The sequence below is a fragment of the Ranitomeya imitator genome, chromosome 1 (assembly GCF_032444005.1).
Source record: "Ranitomeya imitator isolate aRanImi1 chromosome 1, aRanImi1.pri, whole genome shotgun sequence".
Taxonomy (NCBI): Eukaryota; Metazoa; Chordata; class Amphibia; order Anura; family Dendrobatidae; genus Ranitomeya; species Ranitomeya imitator.
The window spans coordinates 1038329746-1038352012 of record NC_091282.1 but is presented as its reverse complement, the minus strand read 5'-3'; the positions used below and the strand labels follow the sequence as shown (position 1 = coordinate 1038352012).

The 22267-nt window shown below is 42.3% G+C and overlaps 1 protein-coding gene across 1 annotated transcript in view; it reads left to right on the top strand.

Annotated features, from left to right (window-relative positions):
- The window catches only part of LRBA (LPS responsive beige-like anchor protein), an 825317-nt gene that overhangs the window by 50643 nt on the left and 752407 nt on the right, over positions 1 to 22267 (top strand). Inside the window, exons 4-11 of the mRNA XM_069744053.1 lie at positions 5270 to 5365; positions 6635 to 6756; positions 8007 to 8133; positions 9414 to 9533; positions 10423 to 10569; positions 11505 to 11702; positions 14416 to 14549; positions 17971 to 18079. Of these exons, the coding sequence (XP_069600154.1) occupies positions 5270 to 5365; positions 6635 to 6756; positions 8007 to 8133; positions 9414 to 9533; positions 10423 to 10569; positions 11505 to 11702; positions 14416 to 14549; positions 17971 to 18079 (1053 nt within the window). The remainder of the gene's footprint in view (positions 1 to 5269; positions 5366 to 6634; positions 6757 to 8006; positions 8134 to 9413; positions 9534 to 10422; positions 10570 to 11504; positions 11703 to 14415; positions 14550 to 17970; positions 18080 to 22267) is intronic.

Genomic DNA, 22267 nt, shown 5'->3' with positions numbered 1-22267 from the left:
GGTCGGGGAAGAAAGTCCAGAACTTTATTTCGTCGCTGGACTCCCCGCAGACATCGCTGAATCGGTGTGTGTGACACCGATTCAGCGATGTCTTCACTGGTAACCAGGGTAAACATCGGGTAACTAAGCGCAGGGCCGCGCTTAGTAACCCGATGTTTACCCTGGTTACCATCGTAAAAAAACAAACACTACATACTTACATTCAGCTGTCTGTCCCTTGCCGTCTGCTTCCTGCACTGACTGCTGGCCGTAAAGTGAAAGTGAAAGCACAGCACAGCGGTGAGTCACACAGCGGTGACTCACCGCTGTGGCTGTGCTGTGCTTTCACTTTACGGCCAGCAGTCAGTGCAGGAAGCAGACGGCAAGGGACAGACAGCTGAATGTAAGTATGTACTGTTTGTTTTTTTACGCTGGTAACCAGGGTAAACATCGGGTTACTAAGCGCGGCCCTTCGCTTAGTTACCCGATGTTTACCCTGGTTACCGGGGACCTCGGGATCGTTGGTCGCTGGAGAGCGGTCTGTGAGATCGGTAGTAAAAGAAGTTGCAGCCTATGGCATATACAGGTCCTTCTAAAAAAATTAGCATATAGTGTTAAATTTCATTATTTACCATAATGTAATGATTACAATTAAACTTTCATATATTATAGATTCATTATCCACCAACTGAAATTTGTCAGGTCTCTTATTGTTTTAATACTGATGATTTTGGCATACAACTCCTGATAACCCAAAAAACCTGTCTCAATAAATTAGCATATCAAGAAAAGGTTCTCTAAACGACCTATTACCCTAATCTTCTGAATCAACTAATTAACTCTAAACACATGCAAAAGATACCTGAGGCTTTTATAAACTCCCTGCCTGGTTCATTACTCAAAACCCCCATCATGGGTTAAGGTACCGTCACACATAGCGACGCTGCAGCGATACCGACAACGATCCGGATCGCTGCAGCGTCGCTGTTTGGTCGCTGGAGAGCTGTCACACAGACAGCTCTCCAGCGACCAACGATCCCGAGGTCCCCGGTAACCAGGGTAAACATCGGGTAACTAAGCGCAGGGCCGCGCTTAGTAACCCGATGTTTACCCTGGTTACCATCCTAAAAAGTAAAAAAACAAACGCTACATACTTACCTACCGCTGTCTGTCCTCGGCGCTCTGCTTCTCTGGTCTGGCTGTGAGCGCCGGGCAGCCAGAAAGCAGAGCGGTGACGTCACCGCTCTGCATTCCGGCTGACCGACGCTCACAGCCAGTACAGGAGGAGAGCAGAGCGCAGCGCTGGAGGACAGACGGCTGTAGGTAATTATGTAGTGTTTGTTTTTTTACTTTTAGGATGGTAACCAGGGTAAACATCGGGTTACTAAGCGCGGCCCTGCGCTTAGTTACCCGATGTTTACCCTGGTTACCAGCAAAGACATCGCTGAATCGGTGTCACACACGCCGATTCAGCGATGTCTACGGGGAGTCCAGCGACGAAATAAAGTTCTGGACTTTCTTCCCCGACCAGCGATCTCCCAGCAGGGGCCTGATCGCTGCTGCCTGTCACACTGGACGATATCGCTAGCGAGGATGCTGCAACGTCACGGATCGCTAGCGATATCGTCTAGTGTGACAGTACCTTAAGACTAGCGACCTGACAGATGTCAAGAAGGCCATCATTGACACCCTCAAGCAAGAGGGTAAAGGCCCCTTCACATTAAGCGATGCTGCAGCGATAACGACAATGATCCGGATCGCTGCAGCGTCGCTGTTTGGTCGCTGGAGAGCTGTCACACAGACCGCTCTCCAGCGACCAACGATGCCGGTAACCAGGGTAAACATCGGGTAACTAAGCGCAGGGCCGCGCTTAGTAACCCGATGTTTACCCTGGTTACCATGCTAAAATTAAAAAAAAACAAACACTACATACTTACCTACAGCCGTCTGTCCTCCAGCGGTGCGCTCTGCTTCTCTGCTCTCCTCCTGTACTGTCTGTGAGCCGGAAAGCAGAGCGGTGACGTCACCGCTCTGCTTTCCGGCTCACAGCCAGTACAGGAGGAAAGCAGAGCACAGCGCTGGAGGACAGACAGCGGTAGGCAAGTATGTAGTGTTTGTTTTTTTTTTTTTACTTTTAGCATGGTAACCAGGGTAAACATCGGGTTACTAAGCGCGGCCCTGCGCTTAGTTACCCGATGTTTACCCTGGTTACCAGTGAAGACATCGCTGGATCGGTGTCACACACGCCGATCCAGCGATGTCTCCAGGGAGTCCAGCGACGAAATAAAGTTCTGGACTTTATTCAGCGACCAACGATCTCCCAGCAGGGGCCTGATCGTTGGTCGCTGTCACACATAACGATTTCATTAACGATATCGTTGCTACGTCACAAATAGCAACGATATCGTTAACAATATCGTTATGTGTGAAGGTACCTTAAGACCCAGAAAGAAATTTCTCAACAAATAGGCTGTTCCCAGAGTGCTGTATCAAGGCACCTCAATGGTAAGGCCATGTTCACACGATCCTTTTTTTCATGCGGAATTGCCGCGATTTTCCCGCTGCGGGTCCGCAGCTGTTTTCCATGCAGGGTACATTACATTGTACCCTATGGAAAACAGGAACTGCTGTGCCCACAATGCGGAAAATAAAAAAAAACAAAAACGCGCTGAATAGCTGCGGGAAAAAAGTACCATGTCACTTCTTTTTTCGGAGCCGCAGCGGTTCTGCACCCATTGACCTCCATTGTGAAGTCAAACCCGCAATAAAACCCGCAGATGAAAAAAATATCTGCGGGTTTTACTGCGGTTTGTGGTGCCGAACCGCTGCAGCAGGAAGTGCGGGGAAGCGGGCGGAAGTGCGTGGGCGGAGTGTGGCTGCCCCCCTATGCTCCGATCCCGCCCCCCCGTGCTCCAATCCCACCGCCCCGTGCTCCGATGCCCCCCCCCCCCCGTGCCCTAATCTCCCCCCCTTATACTTACCCGGTGTCCGTCCGGCCGTCTTCTCCCTGGGCGCCGCCATCTTGCAAAATGGCGGGCGCATGCGCAGTGCGCCCGCCGAATCTGCCGGCCGGCAGATTCGTTCCAAAGTGCATTTTGATCACTGAGAGGTTATATCTCAGTGATCAAAATAAAAAAAAATAGTAAATGACACCCTCCCCCCCTTTGTCACCCCCATAGGTAGGGACAATAAAAAAAAAATTAAGAATTTTTTTTTTTTCCACTAAGGTTAGAATAGGGGTAGGGGTACGGTTAGGGGTAGGGTTAGGGTATTTTCAGCCATTTTAACTGCATAGAAAACTGCATAAAAAAGGATCAAAAAAAGGATTAAAAAAAGGATCAAAAAACGCATCAAAAAAGGACAAAAAAAGGACCAAAAAAAGACCTGCGTTTTCTGCCAAGAGCTGCAGTTTTTTAAAAAACAGTCCTGAAAAAAAAAGGATGGAAATCAGGAACGTGTGAACATACCCCAAGTCTGTTGGAATGAAACAATGTGGCAGAAAACGCTGTACAACGAGAAGAGGAGACCGGACCCTGAGGAAGATTGTGGAGAAGGACCGATTCCAGACCTTGGGGAACCTGAGGAAGCAGTGGACTGAGTCTGGTGTGGAAACATCCAGAGCCACCGTGCACAGGCGTGTGCAGGAAATGGGCTACAGGTGCCGCATTCCCCAGGTAAAGCCACTTTTGAACCATAAACAGCGGCAGAGGCGCCTGACCTGGGCTACAGAGAAGCAGCACTGGACTGTTGCTAAGTGGTCCCAAGTACTTTTTTCTGATGAAAGCAAATTTTGCATGTCATTCGGAAATCAAGGTGCCAGTCTGGAGGAAGACTGGGGAGAAGGAAATGCCAAAATGCCTGAAGTCCAGTGTCAAGTACCCACAGTCAGTGATGGTGTGGGGTGCCATGTCAGCTGCTGGTGTTGGTCCACTGTGTTTCATCAAGGGCAGGGTCAATGCAGCTAGCTATCAGGAGATTTTGGAGCACTTCATGCTTCCATCGGCTGAAATGCTTTATGGAGATGAAGATTTCATTTTTCAGCACGACCTGGCACCTGCTCACAGTGCCAAAACCACTGGTAAATGGTTTACTGACCATGGTATTACTGTGCTCAATTGGCCTGCCAACTCTCCTGACCTGAACCCCATAGAGAATCTGTGGGATATTGTGAAGAGAAAGTTGAGAGACGCAAGACCCAACACTCTGGATGAGCTTAAGGCCGCTATTGAAGCATCCTGGGCCTCCATAACATCTCAGCAGTGTCACAAGCTGATTGCCTCCATGCCACGCCGCATTGAAGCAGTCATTTCTGCCAAAGGATTCCCGACCAAGTATTGAGTGCATAACTGAACATTATTATTTGTTGGTTTTTTTGTTTGTTATTAAAAAACACTTTTATTTGATTGGATGGGTGAAATATGCTAATTTATTGAGACAGGTTTTTTGGGTTATCAGGAGTTGTATGCCAAAATCATCAGTATTAAAACAATAAAAGACCTGACAAATTTCAGTTGGTGGATAATGAATCTATAATATATGAAAGTTTAATTGTAATCATTACATTATGGTAAATAATGAAATTTAACACTATATGCTAATTTTTTGAGAAGGACCTGTATATGGAGTGCAGCATAATTTTTACCACCTTTTCATACATCTCCAAACTGACATCTTCCTTTTTGCCAGTTTTTCTCTTTCTCTTTAGAAATTTTATAGGTCATTTCATGAAAACCTCTTATATTTTTCAGACTTTAAATGAAAATAATCAGCCGCCTACTACTTGTGACTAAATAAATGATGTATTGTGCAATTGTCTTGGCTTCTCAGGATCTTGAGTATTAACTTTAAGTAGGGTTGTCTACTCTGTCCTGCTACTGGGTATAGAAAAAAGAACCTTTCTCCTGGGTGACCTGGTTTCCTAGGTAGCTGCATTTTCCAGCTTGCCCACATAATTTACTAGATAATATGGCAAAAATAATTATCGCTTCTCTGCGCTTGGCGCCTGGCTCTCTAGAGAGCAATATTCATCTTCCAACTCTAGGCACATTGGCTGCTGCCATTTATTTTATAATGTATGTAGTTCATTTCCCTTTTGAACATCTTTTTCCTCTATGCTATGTATCTGCTATTAGATGGTTATTGCAAAAAAGGTCGCGTAGTTTCTTAATTTTGTTTTTTTTTTTTGTTTTTTTTATCTGTATATGGCATATTTTTTTGTTTCTCTAGTATTTTGGTTTGGTGTAAAATCTCTCACATCTTTAATTTTTAATTTTTTTTTAATTTTTTGTAGCCTCCTCATGCAGTTAAGCTGTTGTCTGTGTTAAAGCACATGCCTCAAAAGACAGGCCCCGATGCCTTTTTCAACTTTCCTGGAAAGAGTGCCGCAGTAAGTAAGAGGCGATCATATGAAATGTTTTATCTATATAAAGTAATTTGATTGCAATATACACTGCTCAAAAAAATAAAGGGAACACTAAAATCCCACATCCTAGATATCACTGAATGAAATATTTCAGTTGCAAATCTTTATTCATTACATAGTGGAATGTATTGAGAAGAATAAAACCTAAAAATTATCAACGTAAAACACAACTAATATCCCACAGAGGGCTGGAGTTAAAATGATGGTCAAAATCAAAGTGGAAAATCAAATTACAGGCTGATCCAACTTCAGTGGAAATGCCTCAAGACAAGGAAATGATGCTCAATAGTGTGTGTGGCCTCCACGTGCCTGTATGACATCCCTACAATGCCTGGGTATGCTCCTGATGAGGTGGCGGATGGTCTCCTGAGGGATCTCCTCCCAGACCTGGACTAAAGCATCCGCCAACTCCTGGACAGTCTGTTGCAACGTGACGTTAGTGGATGGTGCGAGACATGATGTCCCAGATGTGTTCAATCGGATTCCGGTCTGGGGAACGGGCGGGCCAGTCCATTGCTTCAATGCCTTCATCTTGCAGGAACTGCTGACACACTCCAGCCACATGAGGTCTGGCATTGTCCTGCATTAGGAGGGTTGTGGAATATGACTACATAAACAAGCATAAGAATGATTACGTGGCTGATTAAAAACAATACTCAGCATGAGGTAAAGCTCAGACTTCTGGTTGGAAGTTAAGTAAATTTGTGCCCGATTTACTTTTTGTTGAGTTGATGGGAAAAAAATAATAAAGTGAATCGATTCACCCATTGTATTCTTTGGACAAACCCTACCAGATGGGAGCCCAAGGCTCCACTTTGCCATTCAGATCCTGCTCACTTTATCTCTCGGAGAAGAGAATCTCGGCAGATTTTGAAAGTGAAAAATAAAACTTGTGTCACTATAATACGGCAGGGAAGTGTCTGATATGCTAATGACACATTTGCGAAGGTTTCTTTTAATCATTTTATTCATTGTCATTTTTTTATCACTTTGTCATAAGAGATTTGTTTACGTTAATGGAAACGTTAAACTTTTATCCATAGGAAAATTTCAGGCATATAAAAGTGCGTGATTGTAATATTTGTCTTAGAAAAATACTAAAATGTCCATTTTGTGTTTTCTTTGCTCTGTGGTAGTTTATGATGACGGAAACGTGGAGGTCTGCGCATTGGCACACGCCGTAAAATAACATGAGATTGTTTATTACATGCTGACTTTCTTTTTGAACTGTAGGCCATTGCCTTACCGCCAATAGCCAAATGGCCATATCAGAATGGCTTCACTTTTCACACTTGGATAAGAATGGATCCGATAAACAACATCAACGTGGACAAGGCAAAACCCTATTTATATTGGTACGTGTGAGCACTTCTGTTTGAGAAGGGCACATCATCTAATATGCTAGTGTTTGTACACGAAGGTGCAATAGAAACTTCTGGTGTAATTTATAGAAAGTTTCTATGGATGTGATGTGCCACCACCTATTAAAATGTGGTAAGATGGGCTTAATAACAAAAAGTTTGCAACACAAAAATGCGCTGAAATTTCCCTTTTTTTTTTTTTTTTTTTTAGGAGTAAGCTGTCACAGTTCAGTTAGACCTGGGCCCCTATTCATTATTGCCTTGGCATCTGTTTTTCATTCAGTTTTGTGCATTTAATTTGCTTGCACCCAATTTAATATTTTATTTACACCTTTTTTGTAGTCTATTTTGTATGTGCTCCCAAAATTTGGTGCAACTTAACTCCAGTTCCCCTTGGTGTATTTTTGAGTTCGCCAGTATTTTGGCAACATTTTTGTGGTGTTTGTGACTTTTGGCATCAAACAAGTCCAAGACCGTAAGAAAGCCCATTTTTGGCTTTGCACCAAATTAATGAATCGAGTACACCATTTTGTTTTTTAATTGGCTCTAAGAATAACTAATACCACTAGACAAAAAAGTAAAGTGCGTAAAAACCCCCAAAACCCTGCAAAAGATGAATCGTGGCCATGGTAAAATGGGATTACAGTTCTAGGACAGAAGACAACGGTCGGATTCCTCATTTACTTTTTGATTTGCTTTTCTATTTTGTCATTTGATGTCATTATTGGCGCCGAATTCTTCAGAATGGCGTATGCGGGATCATGAATTTTGCACAATGTCAATGCTTTTTATTTTTGTCTTTTACCTTAATGCTCCTTTTTTTTATTAGAGGACAAAGTCGCATGATCTGTGAAAATGTTCCGCACAGGTCTAACATTTGCACCTAAATTTCAGGCCTACAAAGAATAACTCTAGGAGGAAGGGATTTTGGTACATTTGAACAAAAATATTGTGCCTTGTTTAAAAAGTTAAAAATGATGAATCTGTCGCAAACATTTACATTACGAAAACAGCATCCACAATGGCCGACAGAGAAAAACAGATGAACAAAAAGAGACTAGGCTTCAAAATAGGTGCAATGTGAAAGAAAAGTTTGTGCAAAAGAAAGTTGCTTCAAAACAGTAAAAATTAGACCTTAATAGGCACAAATGCTATAAAGAATTGTGCCCTAAGAGTTTACCGTGCTGTATAAATTGTGATATGTTTTATGTTGACTTCTAATATGTATATGTATTTTTCTTAAGTTTTAGAACCAACAAAGGACTTGGTTATTCTGCTCATTTTGTTGGCGGTTGCTTAATAATCACATCCATAAAGTCCAAAGGAAAAGGTTTCCAGCACTGCGTGAAGTACGATTTCAAGCCTCAGAAGGTGTGACGTGTGTTGGTTATTGATTTTTCGTATACCTGTCTGTTTAGTTTTTGGTTTCCTATCTCCTTGTTTGCTGACATTAGGACTATGAGCAACACGTCTGACGATGCATTGGGAAATGTTCCTGGTGTGAGGGCACAGATTGGAATCAGGGCTTTATAATTTCAGTTTGTCTGATCTTTTATTTCCCTGAGTTAGAAGCCACTTTCTACAGACGCAAACTCCTCTCTTCCCGATGAGAGCACATGTATGAAGGGCTTGGGAGAAATTTTTGTAAGCAAAGCAAGCATTTGGTAAACTGTTATCTAATGTCTACATTTTAAAGGCTTGTTCTCACACAAATTGGGTTTTCCTGTTAAAAAAACAAACTGAACTTTACTCACCCTCACTAGGTCCAGCATTGAACCTCCACAGTTGCACCTGGTGTCTGTTATTGTCTGCAGCACTGATGGCACATCTACACTGCTGCATTCAATCAGTGGGCTCATAGTTTCTGCTAGAGTAGACTGCACAATCCTCTGAGCTGCTGAGCGGGCTGTTTGGCTGTTTGGCTGCGGGGCTGTTTGGCTGCGGGGCTGTTTGGCTGCGGGGCTGTTCTTGCGATGTCAGCTCTGCAGTTAATAACATACACTGGGAGCTGCGGCAGGGACCCGGCTCTGAATAGTTTGCCTTCTTGAAACAAAGTGCTCCTGGGGGCAGGGTTTTCTGAAACTGGAAACAGATGATGGCATAGCCAATAACCTATGACCGTGTCCTACCTCCGGGAACCTCGCTAATATGAATGAAGAGGCCACATTTCTACCTTCGCACTACATCTCTTTGGAAATGCTGCTCCTGCACTCTCATACAGACCACTTGTTCTACTGAACAATATAGAATTTACTGAACAGTCACCAAAGCAGGAACAACAAGTCTAATAGCTGACTTTCTCTACCCCTATCTTCTTTTAAACATGTTTTTGTAAAAAAAAAAATTGCTAGTTAAATTATTTTTTAAACATCATGGTGCTTCTAGGAAATATTAAGCTAGTACCGTACTTCTATGTGCCTCAATTCAAAGTTGCATAGCGTGCCAGGCATGTGATAAAACATTCCCTAAACATTCCCATACAGTTACATGCAGGTGATGACACAGGTGTAGATTGTAGTTTTAGAGTCTCCAATTGTATTTATTTTATTTATTTTTTTGCAGCTATTATGTCTTACATTTTCTGGATTCTTTTTATATATCAGTTGCATTTGTGCTCACTCTGTTCTGTATTTTCCTTTTTTATCTTTCAGTGGTACATGGTGTCAATTGTCCACATTTACAATAGATGGAAGAACAGTGAACTGCGATGCTTTGTCAATGGGGAACTGGCTTCATATGGAGAGATAACCTGGCTTGTTAATACCAGCGATGTGAGTGGTTTCCCTTAATATATTGAACATTTCTTCGCTTACACATTAGTAAATTCCAGTACATCTGGAATATATGTTTATACTGTGTGTATAAACTACCTACCTATTATTCTTGTGTAACTCCTGCTATTCCTCCTTCTGCTAGCACCTTGCACTTTTTCTTTGTATTACCTTGGGTGATTTTATACAGTTTTTTATTTATTTATTGCTCTTTATGTAATTTCAATTTGTGAGCGCCTTCTATGCCACCACATGCCCTATATTTTCACAATAAAGGCAATTTTTTACCTAATATCTGTTCCACTATTTCAATGCATGCTCGGACCACATCTCGTTTTTTGGAAGTTTCAATTTAGTCCGAATGGTTTCCAATTGTGTCCATATATACACCTATAAGATGTAGCATATGCACTTATCGTATATACTATCCATTACTCAGAATCTTTTAGGTGTTTCTTCTTCTGTCTTTGTATATATCTAAGCATTTGGAGCAGTGCAGTTGCATTGAAGCTGGCCGGATCCAGCGATCTGGCTAGCTTCAGCTTGTAAGCGCTGCACTCCACGCTTAAGAGACTAGGCAGGTACCTTTAGTAGACTGCAGCAGTGGCCAGTAACCTAGGCAACAAGCAATAAACTAGTTAGAAATCCCTATGTTTTTTAGAAGGGAGAAGATTTTTATTAGGTATATTGTGTTGTGTTTACAAGCACTTTACAATTATACCTATTAATGATCTTGAGAAAAACACTTTAACTTTCCCACGGGTTCACTTTCGTGGCGCAGATCAATCTTTCGCTCAGTTGCTCCAGTCTTGTCTGCAGGTCATATTTTTGGTTAGTTCAAGTACTGTTTTCATTCTTACATTTGTTTTTTTTTTTTTCCCCTTTTCAGACTTTTGACAAGTGTTTTTTGGGTTCATCTGAAACGGCGGATGCTAACAGGGTGTTTTGTGGTCAAATGGCTTCTGTCTATCTCTTCAGTGAAGCCCTCAATGCTGCTCAGATATTTGCAATATATCAGCTTGGTCCTTCATACAAGGTAATGTTCTTTATAATAAAACATTCAGTTGGGAATAGTTATCATGTTCCATTAACTTAAAGAAGTAACCTCCTCTCCAAGATCCCATCCAATATGTAGTAGGTGTAATATATTAGCAAATACCTCCAATTAGAAATGTATATTTTCTCTGATTCGTGATGTCTTTCTTCATGTGCAAGTATTGTAGGACCTTGTCCATGGTTATGACCACTAGCTAATTAACGGTCACTATATCAGTCGTCATAACCATGGATACCTAAAGTTCTGCAATGCATGTACGCGTTGAAAGAGACCTAGCAAATCAGAGAAACTAGACTACATTTCTAATTGGAGGTATTTGTAAATATAATTATTACATCTACTACATCCTAAAGAGTTAAAGGAGTTGTTTCATGCTCCGTATTTAGGAGAATGCCTCTTCACAGCGTCCATCTTGCCTGTTGGCTGTCTCCTGATAATTGACCCATTAGAGCAGTGGCATGGTTGTGCTGCAAGCTGGGTGCTCTGTTGCTGCAAACATAGGCAGCTTCCCCTCTGTGTCTTCAGAGGAGTGTAGTATATCTAAGCTGGTGTAGATTCCTCCCTTCTTTGCGTTCTTGTTTGTGGGGAGGGTATGTTGGAAACTCCAAAGAAATCTCGATCTTTTCACACTCCATATTGGCAGGGTGCTCTGTGGTTGGACCCCCACTGATCATATCCAAGGCTACCACATCCTAGTGGTTAACAATAACAGATGTTGATGGGTTACCACATTTTACATAATTAATTTGTTTTCTTGTACTTTAATTTTTTTTTCACAATTTTAAAGGCAGATTACATTTTTCTTACTTTCCTTATGTGACCTGTAATATGAAATGCATACAAATCTGCACACTGTTGCTTATATTAAAAACATATTATTCACTCTTCTGAAATTCTTTTCTTTTTATATCCAGGGCACATTTAAATTCAAGGCGGAAAGTGACCTCTTTCTTGCAGAACATCACAAGTTGCTGCTGTATGACGGCAAGCTGTCCAGTTCAATTGCATTCACATACAACCCAAGAGCTACAGACGCTCAGCTCTGCCTGGAATCTTCTCCCAAAGATAACGCCTCTATATTTGTCCATTCTCCCCACGCCTTGATGCTCCAGGTAGTGTTTCTGAAGAAGCTGCCTTATTCTGGTTATTGCATCTTGTGCTTTTTGTCACGTAGAATAATTGGCACGAACACATAATGTGGTTACCAACCAGTGCTGGCATAGATGTATAATGGTATATATCCTAGCAATTGATTTTCTATAACAAATTGTGAATGTTATTATACTGGATTGACATATTGCATACAGTATCACAATGTAGGACACATCTGTTTACGCAGTGGTTTTCCTCATTGGAATTTGCACATTGTAGATTCAGACTGAAGGCAGCAAAACCACAAAGGGACGCAAGGAGTAAAAAAAAAAAACATGTACAACAAAACAGATTGTGCTTTATACCTTAGATTCATCAAAGTACCCCCCTTTTATTCTGACAGCTTTAACACATCATTGCCATTGTCTCAAGCAGGCTGGGTGGTTCTTGCCAGAAAATTAACTAATTGGATACGAAAATCCATCATTACTTTAGGGTATTGTTCCCCAACCCAAGTCCTCAATAACCACCAAGCGATCATGTTTTCTGGGTTTCTTTAGTATGGCCCATGAGATAATTGCATTACCTGCACAAGCAATAGTTGTGACCTGTGCAATAATAAGGAAATCCTGAAAATATGATCTGTTGGTGGCTCTCGAGGACCTCTCTTGGGCAACACTGCTTTAGGATGAAGATCACCCAGTGTGGAAAATTGTGAGAACTTTTAGTTACATGACTGCTCTTGAAGATACATTCAGTCGCAATAATGAAACTGGTTCTCACTAGAAGGAGGACTGCAGAGGATAAGTTCATCAGTTATAAACCTTGGAAATTGCAAATTGACAGCACCTCCGATAACAGCCTTCATATGTGATGCACAAACATCAGTTATCAGAAGCAGGTCTAAATTAACTATTCCAAATACAAAGAAAGGTGAGAGCGCGACGGCACTAGAGCAGTGTGTACTCCTTTGGACTAGAACTCACTGCATGCAATCGTCACAAACAGCTTGTGGGCATCAGGTGCTCTGGCAGTAAAAGCGTAAAGCTGAATACATATCCAAGAACAAAGAAAACTGCGGCACTCACCCCGTTGTTGCTGTGTGAACGTGTTCTTTATTGAAACATGGCTTTACGGAAGATCATACATCCAGCTAGGCAGCAGGTTTTACAGGAGGGTGCGGTGATGGAGCGTGGACGACGGCCGTTTCGCACTGAGTGTGCTTCAACGGGTCCAGGTGCACCTGGACCCGTTGAAGCACACTCAGTGCGAAACGGCCGTCGTCCACGCTCCATCACCGCACCCTCCTGTAAAACCTGCTGCCTAGCTGGATGTATGATCTTCCGTAAAGCCATGTTTCAATAAAGAACACGTTCACACAGCAACAACGGGGTGAGTGCCGCAGTTTTCTTTGTTCTTGGATCTAAATTAACTATCTAGAGGATTCTGTGAGGATTAGGACTTTATGGTTAAATCGCTATAAAGAAGTCACTGCTGGGGACTGCAAACAAGAAGAGACTTGTTTGAGACAACACAAAGACTGGACATTAAATCAGTTCAAATCTGTACTGTGATTTGATTACTAAAAATTTGAGATTTTGACTACCGGCGCTACCACAACATTTTGCAACAATGTACCATCACATCTGTCTTGCAAGTAGTGGGACCATCATTTGTGTTGCAACAGGACAATGAAAAAAACATATCTCCAAGCTATGTCACCAAGATGGAGAGGGATGGATGCTGCATCAGATAACAAGGCTCCACAAGCACCAGATCTTAACCCAGTTGAGATGGTTTGGGAGGAGTAGGACCGCAGAGAAGCCAAAGCTGCCACCAAGTGCTCAGCACCTCTGGTAACTTCTAGATTGTTGAAAAGCCATTCCAGGTGACTACCTGATGAGGCTGCTTGATAGAATACCAGGGGTGTGTAAAGCTGTCATCCTATTTAAAGGGGTTACTTTCAATCTTGGCTTTAACAAATATCCTGTTTCATACCTGTTTCTTTACTCCTTGTTTTCATGTTTTCCGTCATGTTTTTTTTTTTGCCTTCAGTCTGAATCTACAATGTGCACAATCCAACCAGTGCAAGAAAAAACACTGTAAGGCTATGTGCACACGTTCAGGATTTCTTGCAGAAATTTCCTGAGCAAAACCGGACGTTTTCTGCAAGGACTCGGCATGTGGTTTTTTTTTTTTGCGTTTTTGATGCGTTTTTTTCCAGAGCTTCCCAATGCATTAAAAAGCAGGAAAAATGCGAAAAATCCACAAAATCAATGAACATGCTGCGTTTTTTTTTACTGCGATGTGTTTTTTTCGCGGGAAAAAACGCATCATGTGCACAAAAATTGCAGAATGCATTCTAAATGATGGGATGCATAATGTATGTGTTTTTAATATGTTTTTATAGCAAAAAACGTGAAAAAAAGCGCAACGTGTGCACACAGCCTAAGAACAAGTGTGACCCGTACTGTGTGTAAGTGTATATATACACAAATTTACCCAGGTTCCCTATTCAGATTGCTATTTATCTTGCAATTGGACAAAATTGATGTAGGTGCACATGGTGCATCTTTGCTGGACTTCCCTGCAGATACATCCCTTATAGGTGCTGCCTTATCTGTGTGTTGTCTTGATTTTTGCTTCCATAAGTAGTTCCGTGTGTGTGTGGGTTTTCTATCCATTTCTTTTTTATGCTCCGGTAAAAACTTTTTTTATCTATTACCTTTCAAGGATGTGAAGGCTGTTATTACACATTCAATTCAAAGTGCCATGCACTCCATCGGAGGGGTGCAGGTTCTCTTCCCTCTGTTTGCTCAGCTGGACTACAAGCAATACGGGTCTCATAACATTGATACTTCTGTCTGGTAAGAGAACGCCTGAGTTTTTTTTTTTTTTTTCCGATAGTGGATAAGATATTAGCTATGATATTAGAGTTTGAAAAAACAAAATAAAGCCCCCACACACAGATTAAAAAATAAACTATTCAGCATGTGAAGAGTCAATCAAATGGACAGTACTGATGCGACCATGATGAACCAGAAAAATGCAGCAGCGTGTAGCCAATCAGTTTTTATATATTTTTGACGGAGGGATAGGAGCTGCCGACAAGGAAACAGTGGTGGGGTCTGGAGGAAAAAGTGAAAGTAGGAAAACTTTGGATATACAGAAGCCTGAGGAATGTGTCTTCACGTTCCAGCTAAAGATATGTGAATACCTTAGTGTGAGCCCATGGCCTGGACGCAAAGCATCACCTCTTCCAGTACATATGGAAGCACATATACTACCACTACACTACCGCCACAAGCAAGGACATAGGTCAGGTTGAAGAAAGGTTCATGTCAGAAGCTTTATGGCTCGGACCCTGAGATTGGTGTGCGATAACCATTGTCATACATGTGAAGGGATTTCCTCCTCATCCCCGTCGGTGCTCTCTGCATACAACTTCCCGAGGAGTCTCCGGGGCTGCGCTGGGCTCTCCTGCTGTGCTGCCTTATAAGAAATTCTACACAATGCTGCAATTGTTTTGTTATTGCTGTGAAGTCTACCTTTTCCAAGACAAAGATGCGATCACACATGAATGATGTCATATTGAGTACATAAAATATCATACCAGACAATGTGGCCCAAGTCTAGACCTTTGTTTTGTTCCCCACACCTGTCTGAAACTTTTGCACTGCAATGTGTGTGCGATATATATAATATTTGTATATGTATATGTCATTTTATTTTACCCTATATATAATGTACATAATGCTGGGGAGGATTTAAAAGCCGACTTTACTGCAGAACCCATATCAAGAAATTTCTACAAATATTCTGATTAGGCTTCCTATTGGTTGTACTAAGAGATGTTCACGATAACGTGAAAAACACATTGTTTGGACTTCAGGAGCTTTTCCCATTGTAATCAGTCGGAAACTTTTTTGTAAATTATTGGACACGGTTTTTGATGTGGATTTAGGAGCAGAATTGATCTCTAAATCCATGTTGCACTCTGAACCTATGATGAGTGCTAAGTGGAATTTGCACCTATAAGACATACATGGTGTGTACTTTCAATATGCCATAAATGTCACAGAAGGTAATACCCCTTTAATTTTTAGCAAAACCAAAGAATTGAGCCGGAGCATAAATTGTTATACGTGCAGTGTGTAAGAGCACGTTGACACTGTGGTTATGTCACAGACTAACTAGCGTGTGACCTGTAGTAAGATAATTATATGGTAATCGTACATGTAAATAAGGTGGGGTACCTGGTTAACACTAATTTGATAAAAAAAAGTGTAAAAGCCATCCCACTGCGACAAGGTCTATGTATCCTGGCTCCAGTAGTAAAACCTTGCCTTGTGTCAGCCAACCTCAACGTCCCTCTCTTTGACGCGGACATCTGTTCTAAGCCCGCAGCTTTCCCGACACATAATGGCTGATTTGATCAGCAGTCATTTGCCCCCAACAGCCATAGGTGGAATCTCGATCCACCCACGACTGTTAACAAGTTAAATGCCCCTGTCAATCCCCTGTCACATGATCTTGGGGTGCCGATGGGTTGGCATGGCAGCTGGTGGTCTGTAGAAGACCCCCATTCTTGTCATTGCAGAACTCCCATGGCCGGTGTTCATAGATCAATTCTGCTGTGCGTAACAGGGCTGAAGCTTTGCTTTGTGTAGCATAGACAATCTGGTGATCGCAGCTTCAAGTCTCCTAAGGAGTCTATTACAGCAAGAAAAAAAGTTTAAAAAATAATCTAAAATATAAACTAAATGAATCCAACTGGTGAACAGCTTATTGAGAAAAAAAATCAAAATGCCATAATTAAGTTTTTTTGGTCTCTCCAACATTGCAATAAAATGCAATAATGGGCAAAATGGAATCAATAAAAACATCAGCTCGTTAACCAAAAAATAAGCCCTCGCCCATCTCCAGATCTTGAAAAATGGAGGTTCTACGGGAGTCGGGATAATTTATTTATTTTGTTTTAAATACAAACTTGGGATTTTTTTCACCACTGGAATAGAAAAAGAACTTACATGTTTGGTATGTGCGTGCTCGTTGTAATCTGGAGAATCAGAATGGCAGGTCAGTTTTAGCATTTAGTAAACATGGTTGAAAAAAATAATTGTGGAATTGCACTGTTTTTTGCAATTTCACCGCACTTTTTCCCCTCTATTTCTCTGTACTCTATATGGTAAAACCAATGGAACCCTTCAGAAGTACAACTTGTCCCACAAAAAACAAGCCCTCATATGGCCATATTGACGGAAAAGTAAAGTTATGGCTCTGGGAAGAAGGGGAGCAAAAAAGCTGAAAATCCCAAGGTCCCAATGTGGCATTTAGACCACAAATAGTTGTGATCCCTTTGTTTAGCGTTGGCATTGTGCCATAATGTCTGGTGTAGTATGTTATTGTCCTATCTCCTCAATATCCTAGAACATCATTCATGCATGATTGGCATCTTTACATAGGATGAGGCAGATTTCATGAGTTTCGCAGAAAAAACAATTATGGCATGATGTAGCATTTTCCCTTATTTAGAAAGAAGGAATATAAACCAGCTCAACAGTGATGCATAAACCAATCTTCGGGAGCACGGACCTGCTGTGTCCAAGTGTATAAAGTCCAAAAAAGAAGAGAATGTAAAGCTTCACCGAATCCGTAAAATTTTTTTATTTATTCACAAACGTTAAACTTAGAGGATACAGACTTCAGCACGAACCATATGGGTAAGAATCTCAATGCGTTTCTGGAGACTAAGCTCCCTTAATCATGACATTGTAAAAGACCCATGTGTCCCACTTAAATAGTCCTAAACCGGAAAACACACCGGTGGGGTAAATGATTAACGTAGCTGATTTATAAAGTCCTATAACACGGTAATCTATTTGAACAATATACATATATGAAACATTGAATTATAACAAAACAAAAATATTGCCAATGATTATAGAAGTTGTATAAATCTTTATGCGTTGAGATTCTTACCCATATGGTTCGGGCTGAAGTCTGTATCCTCCAAGTTTAAAGTTTGTGAATAAAGAAAACTCTTTTTTACGGATTCGGTGAAGCTGGACATTCTCTTCTTTTCCTTTATTCCGATGTTATTCCGTCTTCTTGTGGGATAGCTAACAATTGCTTACGGTATTTATATAGCGATTCCTAAATGTAGAAAGCCATAACATGAAATACCACCTTTTATCAATGTCACTGGGCAAATGGGATTGTGGTTGGATCAATTGATGTAGCCTCAGTGCTAGAGAAATTAATACTTTTGTCCTTTTGGCTTCTTAGCTCTACTCTTTTGGCCTTCATTTTGGAGTTGCTGAAAAACTCTCTCGCTATGCAAGAACAGATGCTCTCTTCAAAGGGCTTCCTTGTTATAGGTTATAGTCTTGAGAAGGTAAGTGATCCTCCCCTGCTCCAGTTTGTCTTTGCTTCTGTGGAATATGATGACTTTCACGTGTAGCGCTAATGCCACAGCGCCCTCTCGGATCTTGTTAACCAGTAATTGGCATGTAACTACTGGGCAATCAATAACCTTAGCAGAAACATGTCCTACTACTTGCATCAATGCTCAGTGATATGAGCCAGGATGACCGTGGTATGGTACAAGACCTCTGCAGAGGTCACATGCTGTTATTTTAAATGTTTCCTAAAAGTTGGAGGACTCCTTTAAATAACAAGTGCATAGTTTCACCGCGGCAGGCATTCAAAGTGATGCATATCTGAACTTAGAAAACGTTAATAATTTTTATTAGTAAACCATCTTAAACAAGTATAATGCGTACAATGTGCTTGAGGGCCATATTGTATAAGGAAAGAATTGTTTATAAAATAGGACTTCGTTAGGGTAAGTAAATCTTTTTTTTTTATTTTTATTTTTTTTTTTTAAATCAGATATTTTTTATTAAACCATAAATATTGCACATAAACAATAAAAGGAATACTTTGTTATCAGCAATATACCTGTGTACAATACTTGTTTTTTTTTTAAAAAAGGAAAACCTATTTAGTCCCAAACCAAACTCCCACCCACCTTCCCCCCACCCCTCTAGAGACCTGTCAAGAGTCGACCCCCCCTACTTTGTCATATATAAAAGTACAAGAAAAGGAAGATGATTTGTCAATAAACCTCCCAATGGAGCACAAGGTCTTTTAAATCACATTGATTCAAGCCACGGGTTCCACAGCCTGTCAAAGAGGTCCGCCTTGCTCCTCCTAACGTAGATACTCCTCTCCAAAGCAATGATATGGTCCACTTGCTTCGTAAAGTCTCTCCTTGTTGGTGGCTCTTCTCTAATCCAGAATTTGGCAATCAACTTTCGCACGATAAATAACAGTCTGGCAATAACCACTTTATACATCTTATCAGTTATGATCTCCTCAACATAGCCCAAAACACATACCAGGGGATCACGCGGCACAGTGCAACCATATGCCAGTCCCACTTTATTCAGCACCACCACCCAGAAGGAGGACAACCTGGGGCACTGCCATAACATATGAAGGATGCCCGCATCGGACTGCGAGCATCTGGGGCATTCTGAACTAGATCTCAATCCGGCTTTGAATAACATATCCGGAGTTCTATATGCCCTATGAATAACAAATAATTGTGACAGCCTCCCAGGCTCGCTCATTGATATTTTGGGCACATAGTCCAGTACTGATTCCCAATGATCATTATCAATTGCCCCCAGGTCCGCCTCCCATTTCGCCCTTGCTCTAATAGGGTGTTCCTCCAAGAAAGAGAACAAAAGGAATTCGTATATTCCCGAAATCACCCCCTTCGTGCCACCCCCTACAAGGATAAAATCTAGCATTAGGTCCACCTGTATTTCAACGGGTCCTCTCCTACACTGTGCCCGATGCGCATGTGAAAGACGGCGGTATTGAAACAACTCAGAGTCCGGTAGTAAAAACTCCTCCTGCAATGCCTCAAAGTCTCTAATTCTGCCCTGATGTAGAATCTGGCCCATCCGAGAGATGCCTGCCTCCCTCCAATTATGAAATCCCTCCATCTGTCTAAACTCCTGTAGGACACAGTTATTCCAAATGGGTGAGACTCTAGTGAGTGCGTGCACACCCCTAATCCCCTTAACTTTGTCCCAAACCTTATGGATGAGCCGAATAGTACAAAATTTAGAGCCCTTCTCTCGGAAATGTCCCCCCTCCAGACCCTCACTCAACACCTTCGTCCCAATCAGTGATCTCAGGCTGCAAGGTGCCCGCGTCCCACCTACCATATCTCCCCATCCCTTGAATTGCTGGCACTGTGAAGCCAAAAAATACAACCATGGATTAGGCAATGCCACCCCTCCCTCCGCCTTTGGTCTCTGTAGAGTTTCCTGTTTAAATCTGGGGCTCTTTCCACCCCAAATCAGCTCCCCAAACAAAGATCTAATCTTCCGAAACCTATTCTGCGATATCCATATAGGGGAGTTGTGCAGCACATAAAGTAGTTGTGGCATCACAATCATCTTTATCAAGTTTATCCTGCCGATTACTGATAAATGTAACTTCCTCCACGCCTGGACCTTAGTACGTATCCTACGCTGAAGAGGTGCCAAATTCAGTTCCTCAAAGCTAGTCAAAGGGAGAGCGATCTGAATCCCCAGGTATTCAAATTTATCAACTAGCTTCAACCTTGTAGAAGAAACCTCCCCACCACCGTCCCCGCTATCCCCATCTATCAACATCATATTCGATTTGTCCCAATTGATCCTTAGGCCCGAGTAACTACCAAATTCCTCAATAATGGCTTCCGTCTTAACCAGGGTCTCCTCAGAATCCTCCAAGAATAGCAGAATATCATCAGCGTACAACGCTACTTTTTCCTCTGCCTCCCCGTACATAAAACCCCTCACCTCCCGGGAACCTCTGATCTTCGCAGCAAGGGGTTCCACCGCCAACGCAAAGAGCAGCGGGGACAAAGGGCAGCCCTGTCTAGTACCTCTAGACAATGAAAAGGTCTCAGAGAGAGCGTTATTCACTCTAATTTTGGCTACCGGAGAAGAGTACAACAGCCGCACCCATGAAATAAATTTGGGTCCAAACCCCATTCGTTCCAGTACTGACCACAAATGGCTCCACTCCACGCAATCAAAAGCCTTATGGGCGTCTAAGGATACCACAACCCGTCTTCCGACATTGTCAGAGGGGATTTGCAAATTTAAAAATAACCTTCTCAGATTGAGTGCCGTTGATTTGATTTGTTGGGCATAAAGCCTGACTGATCTGGGTGAACCAGTCTGTCAATCACCCTGGATAACCTATTTGCCAAAGCTTTTCCCAGAATCTTGATGTCGGCTGTCAAAAGTGAGATTGGTCTATAGGATTCTGGTAGTTGTGGGTCCTTATCGGCCTTAGGTATAACGACCACAATAGCCTCTCTCATTGATGAAGGTAGCTCCCCTCTTTCCAGTGAACTATTATACACCTCCGACAATCTGGCCAACAATGTTTCTTTCAGTACCTTGTACACCTCGGCTGGAATACCGTCCGCCCCCGGAGCCTTACCCCCAGCAACCCCCGCCAAAGCAGCTCCCAATTCTTCCTCCCCAATCGGCTCCTCCAACAACTCACATTCTTCTCTGCTCAACCTAGGCAGGTCAATCCCCTCCAAGTAACCCATCATGTCCTCAGCCCCCCTCTCCACACTAGAAGTATATAGTTTATCATAGAATTTCCCAAACACTTCCAGAATCTGCTCCCCCCGAGTAGCCAATGTTCCATCCTCCCTCTTAATGGAGTAGACGTGCGAGGAATCCCTTTGTGCGGACGCCACTACCGACAGTAAATGCCCCACCTCTTCCCCCTCCGAATAGAACGATGCTCTTTGAAAAGCCCGCAATCTCTCCACCTTTCTCAGATACAATTGATTGACCTCCTGTTGAGCCTTCCTCATCCGACTCTGAGACTCCCTAGAGCAATGGGCCCCCAATGCCGCCTCAGCTTCCTTCAGTTCCTCCAGGACAGCTTGATCCTGTGTTCTAGTCCTAGTCTTGTGTCGTGATATGTCCTGAAACAAAATACCCCTCAAATACGCCTTCATAGTGTCCCATACTACATGGCATTCCGCACTACCCTCATTAATCTTAAAGAACTCCTCTATCTCAGCCCCCACACTTTCCATGTCCAGGAGTTGTAGCCAGGAGGGGTGAACCTTCCATCCCATCTTCCGTGACCCAACCTGTTCTGATAGCTTTAATGAGACCCGCACCGGACTATGATCTGATAGAATCCTGGGATTATATTCCACCCCACTTAGTAATTCGTTCATCCCATCATTACCCAAAGCGACATCGATTCGAGACATAAAACCGTACGTGGTCGAGTAGCAAGAATAAGAATGTGTTAATATTGCGAACCCGCCATAAGTCAATCCAGCCTATTTCTCTAAGATAGTTCCCGAAAGGGGTGCCATTCCCATCCCCGCGTAGCGGAGCGTGATTACTCTTATCCCAATGGTCATCAGCAATGTTGTTCACATCTCCCACCACCAAAAAGGGAACCCCGACCCACCCTCTCATATGCTCCAAAATCTCTTGAATTTTCTTGCCAGAATACGGCGGGGGTATATATAGTG